The sequence below is a fragment of the Falco cherrug genome, chromosome 4 (genome assembly GCF_023634085.1).
Source record: "Falco cherrug isolate bFalChe1 chromosome 4, bFalChe1.pri, whole genome shotgun sequence".
NCBI classification, from domain to species: Eukaryota; Metazoa; Chordata; class Aves; order Falconiformes; family Falconidae; genus Falco; species Falco cherrug.
The window spans coordinates 11,412,959-11,429,648 of NC_073700.1; the positions used below are offsets into that span (position 1 = coordinate 11,412,959).

Sequence of the window (16,690 nt, forward strand, 5' to 3'; positions counted from 1 at the left end):
GTTACACCACGTCTCCTAGCATCTGTGGGCTGGGATCGCTAGAGGGCATTACAAAACTATTCGTTTATACACACGTGTATAAGTGTACACATGCACACAAACATTGACACAAACAAGACCTTACAAAACAGGGCTAGTGAATATTTGTAGCATCGGTCTGCAAGAGAGGTCCTGTGCTAGCAATAGCCCTTTGTGTGCTGGCTCTGTTTAATAGTGTTTGCATGCAGTCTGATTTTTGATGTACAAACTCCTCCAGCAGCGGTTTGGCTCACCACAAGGTGGAAGAACTGCTTTACTTATGATGCCATCTCACCTTGCATGAAATGTACACTACTGGGTAGGCAAGTTTTATTACTATCATTATTTAATTGTTATAGTGCATCACTGCCCAAGGATCCCATTCAGGACCAGAAGCCCTTGTGCCAAATATAATATAGATACAGTCCACAGCCCTGCAAGGAGCTTCCTGCAAATAGATCCCAGTGCGGTGCCCCACAGTGCTCAGGTCTGCGATACTTCAGGAAATCACTATAATCTCTTTCTCTGCATAGTATAGGTATACTGTTAGGTATTCTTTCGCTTCAGCGTAGCTCCCCAAAAAGATCAGCCCGTGGGGAGCTCCCTGCAGTCATGCTCAGCTGTAGCATCCGTACCTGTATTCCAGGGAACGACCACAACTCTGTCATGCTTTACCTCCCCTTTGCCTGCCACCCCCATGCTGTCTGTCAGGCAGTTTGACAGTTGTTTGTCAGATGTCCTTACCAATTTATCTACCCAGAGGGATGGGCTCTGGAGGTGGTAGCATGCATGAAACATTTGAGGTCACAAGAGAATGCTCATGGTCAATGGCAGGTAAGCATGGACATAAGGATGACCTTCAGGTAACCCTGAGCAGACAACATTTCTAAAATAAATTGTTTACTATGTTGTTAACCTAAAAAAGACTTAACTGCTCTGCTAAGGCCAACAGCCAAACTTCATTGATTTCAACAGAGCTGAAGTTTCCCTTTCAGTCTGTACTCGGGAGATAACCTCCCAGCTTGCCTGAGGAACCTCAAGTAGCGTGCCAGCATGCCTGTCACAAGTGGTGTTCACCAGGGCTCAGTGCTGGGGCCAGTCCTGTTTAATATCTTTGTCAATGACCTGGACGAGGGGATCGAGTGCACCCTCAGTAAGTTTGCAGACAACACCAAGCTGGGGGGGAGTGTTGATCTGCTGGAGGACAGGAGGCTCTGCAGAGGGGTCTGGGCAGGCTGGGCCGATGGGCTGAGGCCAATGGTATGAGGTTGAGCAAGGCTGAGTGCCAGGTCCTGCACTGGGGGCACGACAACCCTGCACAGTGCTACAGGCTTGTGAAAGAGTGTCTGGCAGAAAAGGACCTGGGGATGTTGGTCAGTGGTAGACTGGATATGAGCCAGCAGTGTGCCCAGGTGGCCAAGAGGGCCAACAGCATTCTGGCTTGTATCAGAAACAGTGTGGCCAACAGAACTAGGGCAGCGACCGTCCCCCTGCACTCGGCGCTGGGGAGGCTGCACCTCGAATGCTGCACTCAGTTCTGGGCCCCACACAACAAGGCAGACACTGAGGTGCTGGAGCACCAGAGGCCCAGAGATGGGCAACGGAGCTGGGGAAGGGGCTGGAGCACCAGTTGTATGAGGAGCTGCTGGGGGAACTGGGGTTGTTCAGCCAGGAGAAGAAGGAGGCTCCGGGGGGACCTTATCGCTCTCTGCAACTGCCTGAAAGGAGGCTGGGGTGAGGTGGGGTCTGTCTCTTCTCCCAGGTAACAAGTGACAGGATGAGAGGAAATGGCCTCAAGTTGTGCCAGGGGAGGTTTAGATTGGCTATTAGGAAAGATTCCTTCACCAAAAGGGCTGTCAAGCACTGGAACAGGCTGCCCAGGGAGGTGGTGGAGTCACCACCCCTGCAGGTATTTAAAAGACGTGTAGGTGTGGCACCTGGGGACATGGTTAGTGGAGGGCTTGGCAGTGCGAGGTTATTGGTTGGAGTCAATGATCTTAAAGGTCTTTTCCAATCTAAACGGTTCTGTGAAAAGGCAGACAGGAATCTTCTGTAATGGGGAGATGTTGAGAGCCACATTTCTGGTTGAAGGACCATGGGATAAAATTTTCATACACAGATTTGAACTTTGTTACAGGGCAATGAAAGGTACAGGCCAATGGGAGATGCTGCATGAAAAGTTCTTTCTGTCTAATAGAAACAAAGAAATGAGTGAATTAATTTTTTTCTAGCCAATCAAACCCTGCGATTCCTCAATAGAAGGGGCTTTAAAATAATGTACATTCTTTCTAGCCCAGCTGATTTCCAGTTGAAGAGATGCATTCTAAAAGATGAAACCTGCAAGTTATATAAGGCATGAAATTAATCTCTCCTAAGTCCAGATGGGTAAGAAATGCAAAATTTTATCCTGTCCTGAAGGTCATGGGCTGTTTCATAACTGTGGGTATTTGCAAAAAAAATCCAATTTAGATATCTAAAACGAGATACCTATACCACTGATTAAATAGAGTTGCCCTAGTTACATCAAAAGAAGTATGCTTAGCTTCTCCACCAGGCATAAGTCCAATATTGCAATGCATAAAAGAATTTCTAACATCAGTATCAGGACATGAGAGGTTAACTGAATGTCTTTGTACTGCTTTGCATGAAATGTTTTGAATCCTGATCTCCTGTTATGACTCACATCCCTATTTCTCCAATTTGTTCACCCAGGCGCTCCTGGAACATCACTTTATTACGTGCATTTATGGCAATACTTAATAAGGTATCTAAAATACTTTATAATACTGTAACTTTAATCAGCCATGCTCTTAGCTGGCAGTATTACAGCAGGGCTTTCTCAATAACTGGGATCCTGATTTCTGGCCCTGATAAGATAGACCTTCTATATAACACATACTTGTGTAATGTAAAAGGGCAGTGGCTAAAGCCTGATCCTGTCAAAGGACAACAACACTTCAACAGGGCCAGCATTTCATCCTGTATCTTCAAGTTAAGCCTCAATATTTCAAGCAGAAACAAAATGTAACATGTAGTTGTGCAACGATAGCAGTGCTATTGATTCAGAAAAAGCTCTGTAATAAAGCTCCCTTCTGTTTGCTAAAATGTGCCATGAGGGGGGACAAATTAGGGTAAAACTTATGCGGATCAGCCAGCAAGGTCAGACAGATACTTGCCACTGTCAGTACATGCAATATGAGCGGTTGAAACATATGCAAGAAGAATGAAGAGGTTTTGCATTCTTCCCCGAGGGATGCAGTGTTGGCTACTGCTGGCCACAGAACTCCAGACTAGATTGATAATGGCTGCTTCTCAGCTGACTGCCTGCAAATTATACCAGTTCATGGTGAATGAACAGGTGAATGTTTCAGCAAGACAAAAAGGCCCACAGCTAATAGAAGGTTAAAGTCTCTCTTTAACTTCTAAATGCTTCACACGTGTTCTCTTCCTGCCTTTTTTTTTAATGCAAAAAAGTCCCCACAGAATGGTTATTTTTCGTGCCCGACTTGTTTTACTGTGGCTTATCTAACTGGATTCTGTAAAAAAATTATAATAGAACTAACAAATCCAAACATGTTCGTATTTCTAGGGGTTAAGAACTAGTTTTTGCTTATATGGTCTGTTCTTTAATCATCAAACTATTGACCTGGAGCCATTGTTTAGAGGAAAATAACCCTAACAACTGTGTTTGGAACATTAAGGAAAAAAGTTCTTGTCTTGGAAACATTGGTGCCAATTTCCCCTAATGCCTATAGTCTAGTAACCAGATACATATAGTTTTGATAATGGACTTATTTACATAAAAATCACTGCCAGCTTGATGGTAACAATGACCATGTGGAAGTTGGCCAGGACTAGAAATCATTGCTATTAACCTTCTGAGAGAGCCTGTACACCTTTGCAGAGACAGCTTTTGGCACAGAGCATTAATTTCATTTAGAAGTTTATGAGGCATTAGCAAATATACCTTTCATGCTAAAAACACATTTGACCTGTGTTTGGGAATGGAAAAGTAGCAATAAGAGGAGGCTCTCAGGTTTTCGAGTCATCAAATCTTAAATGATGCTGGCTACCATTAATCCAGCTGGAATGTTCTGATAGCAGTCAAAGAAATAACAGCATGGATATTGGACTTCTGCATCTGCATGGGCCGTTGTTTTATGAATCAATGTTTGCGTATTGGGTTTGAATAACCTCCTGCATGCACACCATGACATAGTGGCACTCTTCATTTGTTCACGAACGTGTACTGTTGTGGTGCACGCTAAGTGGGGGCTGAGCTTGGCTTGTAATTGCATAGGGTTTTCATGACAATAAAACATGTAATACATTAATGTTTTTGCATGCAGTATCATATGCATACTTGAAAAGAAACTTCTGTACATGCAAAATTATGCTTTTGATCCTGGAATAGAACTGAAATCTGCTTATTTTATGGATATCTGCAGCTTGCTGAATAATAATTTTTTGCATCTTTCACTTTTCATCTCTTGGCAACATCAGCTTTTAAGTCCAAACTGTTAGAAAATTACCTTTTGAGCTATTGTCTCTTTTTTTTTTTTTTTTAAATTCTGAGCAGCAGTAGAAATTCATCAAGTAAATTCTCTTCCTGGCTTGAAAACCAACTGAAACCTGAGCTGTTCTGTTTGATATACAGTGAATGAGCTTTGATTTGATTTTTATTGTATTTCATTCAAACTTTATTATAAAACATCTCCCAGGGACACTTGCATGAGAACCACTTTGCAAGTAAAAACAGCATTGTATTTCCAGTCTCCCATTTTTAAAGGTTATTATAACATTTTTATCATGCCTGCTTATCTTCATAATATAGCACTGTAAAGCAGACAACTGCAGATGTTAGGTAATAGAGCTAGATGTCTCTGTAGGTTTTTCTAATGGATTTTCTTTTCCCGTACTACAAAAGGGTTTCACTGTGTCATTAACCCAGTGACCAGCACTTCTGCAGTCTGACTGTGGGCAGTCCCCAGGCAGCTATGTTTCCACTGCTCTTTGACTCCAGTTCAGTTTCAACTGGGTTTTTTTGACATGAAATTTGGTGCAGATTTTTTAACAAATGCCCCTCAAAAACCTATTGTAATTTAAATACAGTAGATGATCTTTGTGGATGGGTCAACCGTGGGTGTTATGTTATTTCTATACTGTTATTCTCAGTAGTTGCTTCCTTCTCTGGAATTGATCCACCCATGTTTTTCAGAGAAACAACAATGACTTTCAGCAGCTGGATAATTTCAAGTTTGTGTTCAGATTGGGCATACAAAGTGTTTTCTCGATAACTTTCTTTCCTTCTAAAAATTGCAGTTTAAATCCAAACTAGGTATAAATTCCTCACAACATGTCACTTACTTTTAATCGATTTTTGATTATTATTTGTCTCTTGGTCTCAGAGAAGGTGTTTGTAAATGCTACAGGATGACAGGCTTGGTTTGATCCTGCTCCTATTACAATAGTTGGCCAAAAATCCTGCTGGGTCACGTTCTCTGTGTGGATTGCATCCCTATGGATCTCCTAATTTATAAAATATATCCAACAAATCCAATAACAACAGAAATAGGATTAAATACACAGTGCGCAGGTGGTTCCGAAGAAAGGGAGTTACAGCTTCTCTTTGAATTTTTGCTTATAAAGATTTACTTTCCTCATAAAAGTAATCCATATAAAGTCTTTGTTTACCTAGCTCAACTAGGAAAATAAAACAGTAACTACAAGCTGATCTGTGCAATACCATAATAGTACAAACACATTGAAGTCCCTCTTAAATGCAGGTGAGCAGGACCCTGGCAAATTGGGAAGAACAAGAGAACAGTTAACATGCCCGAGTTTTATAGACACGCCAAGCGGCTTAGCAGCCTTTACTGAACATTTCTGTTACAGTGGCTTGCCTGAAACAAGAAACAAATAAATCAGATTAAAGATTGAGCTGCTTAGGACGGCAGCATTAGTCCAGCAGATTTCCTGGCAAGATAACTTATTTTGTGCATCAGGTGACTGCTCCATGCTGCAGTGCTGAGCAGGGGTGGATTCATAATCCATTTTGAAAAGTACTTAATGAAAGCCTTTAGGAAGGTTTTATCAGCTATGAATACTGGAAAGAGGGTGAACTTCCTATCCCATGGTGTTGTTCATATGCTATTTGGCATCTTTCTGTAAGAGCATGAGAAGTCATCAAGCGGTGAGCTATTAATGCATGAGTCATGACAAGGCTCTGCAGCAATTATCAATCTTTGCACAGTCTTTGACAATTTGTCCCCTTAAAGCACTCCAAAGAGCAAGCGTTACAGCGGGCTAGCTTCAGAGCTGAGGTGGATGCTGGTGCGTTAAGGCACAGTTTGATGGGTGAATTTCCACGTGGCAGTGCTGGCGCATACAGCTGCCCTGCCGCACACCCATCAGCGGGCACTTGTTCTGTCTCTGTGCCTCTCTGTGCTGTGCCACTATAGGCGATGTTGGAGCTTCATGGCAACACGGACTACAAAATGATCTGGCTGCAAAAGACTTTTTCAAGTTCTGCAGCTGAACTACAGATTTAGTCTTGTTCGTTATTGTTTAGGAGTTCCGACTGCAACATGAGTGAATACCTTAGTTATCTTTACTTGAGACTAATTATTAATGAGAGCAGTGAGCATGTAACAGCTTGGGCTTCAGCATGGGCTGTCCAAGCCAGCGAGAGATCACACTGAATTACTAGGGCAGCTGACACCTGGGCTTTTGAATCTTCATTGCTAATCATTAGATCTGGCTTGGGTACATCTATTCAGCTTAAAATCACACCTCCCAACTGCAATATGGCTATAGCTTTGCTATCAACATACACCTAACTGCAGATGTGTCCCAGCTGACAGAAGAGAGGAACTGGAACCTATCAGGCACCTTTAAAGGCCACTTTTCTTCTTATTTTATTTTCTTACCTTTCCCTGTGCACTTTGTGGGGTTGTAGACTGTTTAAGTAGTCAAGTGGACAACACAACCTTAAAAGGCATCATCACTGAGGGATGTGGCATGTAATAAGAAGCACATTAAGAACCCTTCAGCCTTTCTGTCCTCTGAATATAAGTGAGAATTTAAGACTCCACTGCAATCTGGAAAGAGCTGTCCTATCAATAGAACGTGGCTGAGTACAACTCTGTGGGACAACATCCATGTAAAGCCCTTTGCTTTGATCCTTCTTAAAGGCAAAAAGGAAGAAAGCCCATGCCACTAACTGTCACAGAGTTCAACATTCACTACTGCAAGTTTAATCTTGGCTATTTAAGAAGACTATGGATTTAGACATATTGTTATTTCTGTACGCATTAGAGTAGTCATAGCCGTCTCTGCATATAATACTTAGCAAGAGCAGTCCTTCCATTGGTTTACCTTCTAAAAAATGCAAAGGGCATCTTTTTTGGGAACATGGTTAGGTAGATGCTGTCCTATTCTGGGTGACAATCGTTTGACTGTAATAAAGAGTAGAATTCAAACACTTTTTCTTGGAGAGAGCTTGCAGAGATAACAGTTTGAGCATCTAGCCTATCATTCTGATGGCATGTAGAAAAATAAACACAAATGATAGACACTGAAATGTCTGATATGACATTTGGGACCTAGATTAAATATGGGCTTTCTTCCTGTAGGATTTGCACTGACCTTAAATAAAGAACTGCTTCCTTTGTTTTTAATGAGGCATTGCTGCAGGGAATTAACTGAGAGTAGGGCCAGAATGAAGAATCAATGGAACAGACACATCTGAAATGTTTTTAAAGACATGGCTGGTTTGGGAGTTTGACTTCCCTTACATCTTTATGGTATCTCTCCTTTTTATGGGTATAGACAAAACCAATGCAAAATTCTTTTGCCTGGTATCTTTAACACTGCTAATAGGAATCATCTGGAGACTGGAAGGCGGATATTACAGGTTATTTATACCTTTGCCTTGCTATTCAGGGCCCCAGCAGGGATGCCAGCCATGATAATAGTTTTTTTGTGTTTAGTGGGGATTTTTGAAGCAGTTTGATTCTCGTCCACTAGGTACGGGGTTGCCATATAGTAATATGCTTAGCCTTAGTGGTCAATAGACGGCCATCTACAGGGAGTAACTTTATGCAGCTCTTGATTGGCGCTATGTCTGACCTTATGGCTAGAAAGAAAGGTCTAGGGCTCCATTACCAGTCTCTCACATCTCAGCTTTCACTTTGTTGCCTTTTCATCCTCACCAGAAGGTTGAAATCCTAACCCTGTGAGCCTCCCTCTGAGCAGAGAGGGATTTTTAGGTAGGTCTTAGGTCTGAGCATCTCTTGCATGTTTGTTTCATCACTGACTTGAAAAAATAGTTATATCCAACTTACACTAGTGTGTATGGGAGAAGGATCCATCCTATTTTTTATTTTTATTGTGTAACTCTCTCTGAACTGATTTTTTAAAAGGTACCAACTAGCTGTTACACAGGTGTCCAGTCTAACATATTCAAAGGAAACAAAGCAATTAGGCAGCTTTCTGATCAGTGCTGTCCTGCAAAATAACCACACATTTAATTTGTTGTTTTGTTGGGACTTTTTAACTGCAGGGAAATTCCAGTATATCTCATTGTCTGCTTAGTAAAAAATGTTCTCTACCCTGCAAAACTGGTCTTAACCTAAAAGAGTTTTGGAACCTCGGGGTCTTACGTATTATAAATTACCAGTCTGTAAGTATTATAAATTACTTGTCAGTTCAACTAAGATTATTTACTTATGCACACTGGCGGGGAAGGCAACATAATCCCTGGTACCAATCCAGTAACTCAGGAAGGAGATGCCACTAAACTGCAGCAAGTTTCCTGAAATTCTCTTACGCATGTTCTGTAGGTGATAACCTGGATGCAACAGTGCCTTTTAGTGTCTAGCTAAATGTGTCACTGATTTGTTATGGAAATCCCTGGAGAGTTGAAGCTTTCCTACCAAAGCTGTGGTAGACCATCCAAATTCAGGTTTCAGTTACCCAGTAAATCTGCTACACTTCTGTAAAGCGCCTTCTCTTTTTTGCTCCATAGCAACTGTGGCAATCTAAGCAGCATAATTTATTAAATCAACTCTGTTTTGAGAAAAATACAGTTCACTCGTTCTTCTCATTACTACTGTTCAAATTTAGCCTCAATTAGTGACCTCTCAATTTGCTGAGATTAGTTCTGCCTGTGTAGAAATGTGACTAGCTATGAAGGCATATGCAGTGAGCCTTACATTTCTTCTACTTAATGTATTACACAATTAGATATCACTTGTTGCTTTTCCATGAAGGAGTAAATAAAATACCCTTGTTAGCTGCAAACACCCAGTCTCTCCTTTCCCAGGAAAGCTCAGTTTCTGAATGTTTTGGACAACCGTATTACAAAAATGAGGGAGAGTAGCGCAATAATGGTACTGTTCTACCATTGCATAGGACTTCCTGATTTCTGTCGCTCAACATAACATCACAGATATTTTTAAGCCACCCCTTTGAAAAACACAGCAAGGCAGACCCACAAAATGAGTAAAGGTATATTACTATAACTATTTGACACGGGTGAAACTAGGCACACAGACCAGATGCCCAAGACTAGTAAACAGAGTAATTGAACTGGAAACAAACCCCAGAGGTTCAAATTTCCAATCTGTGCTCTAGTTACAAGACTTCTCCCTGTGATCATCCTCCTCCTCATACTGGAAAGCCTGGAAAAGCCTATTGAATGGGTATCATCGCTTTTTATGCTAGGATTCAGCAGTTGTTTTAGCCACATTTGAAAGGAATGAGTCAGGAATGTGAGAGGAAACCACTTCCCACATACACACATTACTGTATGTATGGATGAAATACATTTCCTCTACTATGAAGTTGCTGAATGAGAAAATAAAGTTGTGCAGCTGACTGGCACTTTAGTGGCTGTACTTCAACCCTGATAATGAAAAGCCAACAGCCTCGGGAGGCCGGTTTGGATAATGCATTTCATGGAAAAGCTGGTGAAGTCACTTGCATTCTTATAAAGAATGACTAGAGAAGGTCAAAGTGAAGAAAATATACCGATACTAAACCCTGGTAAATTAGAGACCAGGTTCTTTAGTGAAACCTGGCCTGACTGAAACCACAGCAGAAAATCTGGCTTTAAGATGTGAGCTATGATACAGTAATGAAGATGCCTCCCTCTGTGCTTCAGACAGTTTTTGTAGCAACTGGTGTTCAGGAATCAGAGATAATGGTAATGGCTTGTGCCTGCAGTCATTACAGCTACGGCATGCACGGTATGCAAGGTATTTAATGTAAAACTTGTCAGCATTGCACAGTGAGACAGCAGCGAGACAAAGTAGAATGCAGGTCACCTGCTCTCCAACCCTGGCTGATGGCGACGTCGCAGAGCAGGCAGCTCTTATTTGCAATGAAAGTGAACCACAGAACTTGGGTTGAGGCTGCTAGAACTTACTCAAAGATGAGTGTCCTCAAGTCCAGGGAGCTGGTATGGTCTTACTTCTGTCCTTCAAAGCTGATGTGTTGCTGGAGCGATAGGCTTCTCAGAAGTCTGGAGCCTGGTTGAACACCCTGAGTGGCTGTTCCCATCTTCTGGGGAACTGAAGGGGAAAAGGAGGAGCGTAAGGGCTGGTCAGACAAGGGGGCCGAGGCAGATATGGGGTTAGGGTAAGAGAGACAGACTTGCAGAAAGCTTTCAAGAGGACTCTGAGCTTCTGAGGGGAGTGCTACAGCCAGCCAAAAATTTGAGAAGAAAGGAGACCTAGACGAGGACTAAAAGATTTCCCAGTTGTTCCTTAGCTCAGCAAGGATTTTAAGGTTCTTTTTGACTTGAAGCCTGGAGTAGTTTCGTATATTTAAAGACCAGCACTTTTTTGAAGTGCTTTGATGAGCTATGCAGAAGACAGAGTTGCCAGGTATGTGTATAAAAAAAGGATCTTACTGCTGTCAGTAAAGAACCTCTAAAATAATGTTATACATATGTATATAAACCACATACATCCTGGAACATACATCCTGGAATACTTAAGTGTTTGGAACACTTTTTGTTTGAAGGCAATTTCTTATGGCGAGGCAGACCAGCCTGTCAGGAGCCACAGCTCTGCACCATGCTGGTTGTCTCTGCTCTGGCAGCCCAAACACGTAGCCCCAGCGTGGCCTTCACTGTAGCTGCAATCATAGGTTATTAGTAAATCATTCCATCAGACACCCAGGCAGGGCAGTAAACACAGAGGAGACATTCACCAAGAAAAGAATGTGTATTTCCACATACATTCGATGTGTATTTTAGCCATTTTCCAATATTTCCTTTGCTTTCAACCTCTACATGCCAAATGATAGTAAATTGCAAATGTACTAGTTCCAGCTGAGCACAACTGGGGGTGAAATAGCTTTTCTTTGAAGCTGAAGCTAGAGTCCACTTGAAAAGCTGTAGGGAGAGCCACAGAAATCTGCGAAAGAGTAACTGAAAATCTGACCTGGTGATTCAAAGCATTGTGATTCATGGAACAAATTTTCAGAGGTGCTACATAATCCGTTAGGAGAGCAGCTCGTGAAAGAGACCATCACTGTAGCTAAGAGAGCAATTATGAGGTAAACAGTGTATTAAAAGAATGTCACTTTTTTCCAGATCGGCAGAAAAACAATATATGAATGTGTTTTAACATTAAAAATACATATATTATTCTAGCACTCGTTTCCATTGTTTTTCAGGTCATCAAGGATCTCATTACACATTTCAAGTACAGGAAAAAATGTAAGATAATGATCCAGGGCCAAATCCTTTTACATCTGAACCCTCCCCTGTGAAGAGTTGGGGAGGATCATTCCAGCTCACCTTGGCTCTGCTGCCTGTCGTAACATTCTGGGAGCGCCCACCTCTTACCTCTGTTGCCAGTCCCTTGGTTTTGATGTTGCCTCAGCCTCTTACCTGGACCATATTTGCTAGTAGCAGAGCTCACAGCTCTGTGTGCACCATGACAATTTTCTGTTGGCAAATCAAGGCTTCCCGAGTGGCATAATACGGCTGGAACATGATACAGAAACTGCCCCATAAATTTCAATATTGCACACATGCAAATGTACGTTTTTGCCTGGCATGGGCAGCAGCTGAGCCACAGGCGGTTGCAGTACTGGTATGTGAGGGCGGGTAGTCAGATGCGTATGCAGGCAGTTCCTGTGACCACATATATGAAAACAGAGATGAGAGCGCTACAGGGATCCTTATGAAATCAGTTATACTTGGACAATTTCAAATTAAAACATTAGCTGGGGATAAAAATGTAGAGCTTCAATTAGCTTTTTATAGCATTTAATTTTTTGCTTTACTCCCGGGGTGCCACGTGACCAGCTACCTCTCCAACATTTTTCTTCATATTTGGCAACTAGTGATGTACTTCGATGTTTCAAGCGACATCAAAGGGTATGCCTTTGCTTAATAATCCCCCATTCATTTAAATAGTCGGTAGCTTGCCAGCACTGCTTTGTTTGCATTTTAGAATTATGGATGATGTCAAGACAGCCTTGATTAAATGTTCAGCTAACTAAGGCTCAGAGGGAAAGGGGCGAAGTAAACTATGATTTCAGTGAAACTCAAAAGCCTGGAGAATGTGCATTCTCTAATTTTTTTTTTTTTTTTTCATCAGGATTTGTAATAGAAGAAATTAAGACTCTTAAGGACTTTCCCAGAAATTTGAGACTAGCCATGGATGTATCAGACATGCAGTATTCATATACTCTCAGAAGGATTTTGGCCGAGATCTCAATAAGCATGCTTTCTGCTTCTTCCTTCCTTCCTCAGTCAAGCTGTCTTTTTCCAAGTATTGGTTTAGAAATTATAGTTGCCCCAAGGGCAAACCATGAACTACCTGGGGCCCACACAAAATCAAGAAGTTAGTGCCCCCATTCTAGATATTTAATCCAGAAGAAAAAAATTCCATGCCTGGTATGTAGTGCTAGATGTTCCGACCTGGGCAGAGACAGAGACACGGACACACACGAGTCCCCACTAACAGTCAGACCCTGGGGGCAGTGGGGAGCTCAGTGCTTGGTGCATGCTAGGGCAGGTCCCTTGCCAGGGGCGCTCGGAATAAAACCTGTTGACTGCCCACTACAGCTCGAACTAGCTGATTGCAAAGCCAGTATATAAAACATATGCAATTACTCTCTTCAGTTATCAAAACAGACCTCAGAGTACGTACTTCCTTTCCATCCAGCTTATTAAGTATCAACCTAAAAAGCAAAACGTACGAAGAGGGAAAGAAACAGCCAGCTCACTACTGGAATAAAAGTTTAATAGCAGAGTCTCAGCTGTGTTATACATTTTCAAATATAACTAATGAAAGCCTGCAAAAGTCTCCCTTCTCTCCTTGAAATATTCCAAGCAGACTGACTTTCAGAGAGTGAAATCCAGTAGATTAATTCAGGCTTTAAACCACAAGAGGATTTGAATTGTCAGGAATAGACCTCAGAGCAGAGACCAAAGACAAAAAGTACCCTTTAAAAAATTCATCCTTAAAACAAAAAAGGTGAAAGAAGCAAAATTGGTAGATGTAGTTGCAGAATTTGGAGTTTCACAAGGAAACACTTAACTGATGCTCAAGAGCATTGCTTCCAGCTGCCTTGAGAGCTCTGTAGAGACATTAGAACAAGATTACCTTTACTTTGCAGTAACAATGAAAGTTAAAAAAAAAGTTGCCAATATTGGATGGTTAATTGGAAGAACTTTCTACTGATTTTGTTTAAAAACACATTAAAGCAGAGTTTGCCTCCTTGATCTTATACCTACAACTGCATTTAGCGACCAAGGTGGTTAAGACTTTAGGAGCTGGTTGCTGGTTTGTACCACTGAAGTTCATGCTTGTTGCAACTCCATTCTAGACAGAGGATGACCGACATGCGAACAAAGGAAATAAAAAAGAATGGGTGATATAGAAATGATACAAGCACAAGAGTATGTCTTTAGGCTGTGAAACAAAGGGAGACAAGGGATTAGCTGTAAGGCTCACAGGTTTACTCCCTCACTACATGCTTTCCTTAGTTTCCCCTCCACCAGCTCCCTTATTGTCTGAGCAGTCCTCAGTGTCCTGCTATAGCTATCAAGTAAACTTTAGTGACCTTCCTGCGAATTGTTTTTATATGACAGATTAATTTTCCCACTGCATATTTTAGAGAATAGTACATGAATCAGAAAAGTCAGAATTGGCAAAGGGCTTCTGGGTTATCCTCTCTGTCTCTCTCTGCCATAAGAATTACAGGCAAAAAACCCCCCAAAACCCAACAAAAACAACAGCTGGCATTTTTTCAGCCTAAAACACGATTGAAAAGGAAAATGGGGATGCTTTGAAGTGCAGATCCTGCAAGTGACTATGGAAGAACTAAGTGACAGATTCCCTCATTTCTTTGCCCATTATTTCCTTCCAGTTTTGTCACTGCTTTTGTAGCCATCAAAAGCAACTTCTTGATGACAATGATAATTTTTGTTCTGTTTCATAGTTTACTCTTAGTGTTTGCCTCTGACATTCACTCTGCAGTGCAGCGTACTACCATTTGCAGTTGTGGCCCAAGAGCACAACGGAGCTTTCCAGTTCTCTTGTCCATGCTGCCCAGGCAGTGGCAGGGAGATACACTACAAGTTAGGCACCAGAGAACCGATGAATAGTTATTGGTAATTCAAACGGGATAGCAGTATTGGTAGCAACTTTCTCTCTAGCCTCCTGTCTTCAAGCCTTATAAAAGCTAACACTGCCTTAAGAAACACTGAATTAATTCTCTTCCCTGTGATTATAGCCAATTCTCTTGGTAGAGAATTTACTTTATGCTACCTCAATAAAGCCACTTCTATAAAAACAGCTACTGTTACATAAACATTTATCAATTCGCACACCTATCCTTTTTCCCTGTAGCTGCAGAGCTGATACGCAGATAACGCTGGTCTCATTTATTGTTTTTTATTTTAAATTCCCTTCCCCATCTCTCAAAGCAAGAGGGATTTCTAACTGAGCTTTAAGGCTCTGGTCACACCAGACCTTGTAACTGATAGGATCTATGTGAAAATTTAGGATTCTTCTTGTCCTGGTTACACACTGCCTACTACCTCTGCGGAAAGGCTCACTTGTGACTTGTTGCCAAAAGACTAGTTTTCTACTAGCACAGGCTCAGCTTGGTTGGCAAAGACGGGAACTGTCCTGTCTGTGGGTTAGATAAAGTTTGCAGTAGCTGGTGTACCTGGGTAATGAACCTTGGCTAATGTGTTTTGGTTTGGTTTGTTTTGTTTTTTTAAAAACAAGCAAAGGCTCTTCTCTGTTTTCCTTCTGTATCAGTTAAGTACAGCCTGGCCTTTTGGTACAGCTGGACTGGTTTTCATCAGCTGACTTAACATATTTCTTAGCCTCCTTGGTAGCTTAGCAGAACCAGGCGAGGAAAACAGCAAAGGAGGGATTTCCCTGGCTAGAGCTTTCCTCCATATGTCATGCTGTGCAGTGAAATGAGCCCCGGGCTGCCACTGTGCCTGTGAGGCAAAGGCTCCCAGAAGCCCAGGCTGCACCCAGCACTGGAGCTTGCACAGCCAGATGGAAGGCGAAGAGCCACACACAAATGCTGGGCGACCTCGACTTTCAATCGCAGAAGTCCCGAGCACCAGTACTAGCAAAGTAAGCATCATCTGAGAAGCACAGCTCAAAGGCAGTTCTGTCCTAAAGCACGTGTTGCTGGCTCCTCTCTGTGGGACTCAGTTGTCATCCAGAGGCAATGCAGCATTTGTCTCTCCAAATTTTTCCATTTCTGCAGAATCTGGAAGCACTGAGAGTCACTGAACTTCTATTGGTCCACTAAATCCGGGGGAGGAGGGATAAGATCCCGCGGGTTCAGCCTAGCAACAAGACAAACATCATAGCTGTCGTGCATGAGGACGTCGATGGCCACCACGTTCCACTGGTTCTCCCATGTATCCAGTTCGAGGATCTCTTTGGTGATAACTTCGTGACGAGCTGAAAAACAGAAGCAACAACAGCAGGCATCAGGAGTCAAGTCAAGTCAAACAGGATCAAAGAGGTTTGTGCAGTTATTATGACCCTTCTGTAAGGCAGCGATGAAAAGGTAATTTCTGTGGCACTAACGGCTACCCTGTTCGAAAAGCATGCGAGTTGTCAACGTATAACAAATGAAATAGTGCAGATGGAGAGCTGCACAGTGTATTCAGTCCGCGCAGTCTGGGCTCCAGGTGCAGCTGCAGGGACAAAAGCATCAAGTGTTCCATCTTGGTATGAGTATGCAGGTGGCATTTCACTGTGCAATCAATTGTCAGATGTTCATCTTTCAGAGGCAGAGCATTGCCTATTGTTAATGAGCGTGCCTACATGCAGTATGTTGTCTTTTCTTTGCCCTGATGAAAATGCGGTCCTCAGGCTCCTGGAAGCACTCCAGTGCCATGGCTTTTCCTGGGTGCAAAGTCTGGACATCCTGTAATTTGGGGAGAAAGACAGAAAGAAACCTCCAGGGCTTAATATGTACTTTAGCTGTTCTGAAGTGCTGAGGAATTTGTCATGAGCAGTCAGGTTAGAAGAAAGCTATTAAATCACAGCCAGTCTCAAGACAAGAAGCTTTTTACTGAGATTAACAAAAAATGTAAGAATCACCACGCAGCAGAGAACCATAGCTGTCAACAGCAGAGCTATATTAAATTTCTTACAAGGACACAAAA

At 42.2% G+C, this 16,690-nt stretch overlaps 1 protein-coding gene across 1 annotated transcript in view; it reads right to left on the minus strand.

Moving 5' to 3' along the window:
* Nucleotides 1–12,648: 12,648 nt before the first annotated feature.
* KBTBD12 (kelch repeat and BTB domain containing 12) overlaps nt 12,649–16,690 on the minus strand; it is a 35,173-nt gene continuing 31,131 nt past the window's right edge. Inside the window, exon 5 of the mRNA XM_005432518.3 lies at nt 12,649–15,977. Coding sequence (XP_005432575.1) covers nt 15,808–15,977 — 170 coding nt within the window. The 3' untranslated portion in view covers nt 12,649–15,807. The remainder of the gene's footprint in view (nt 15,978–16,690) is intronic.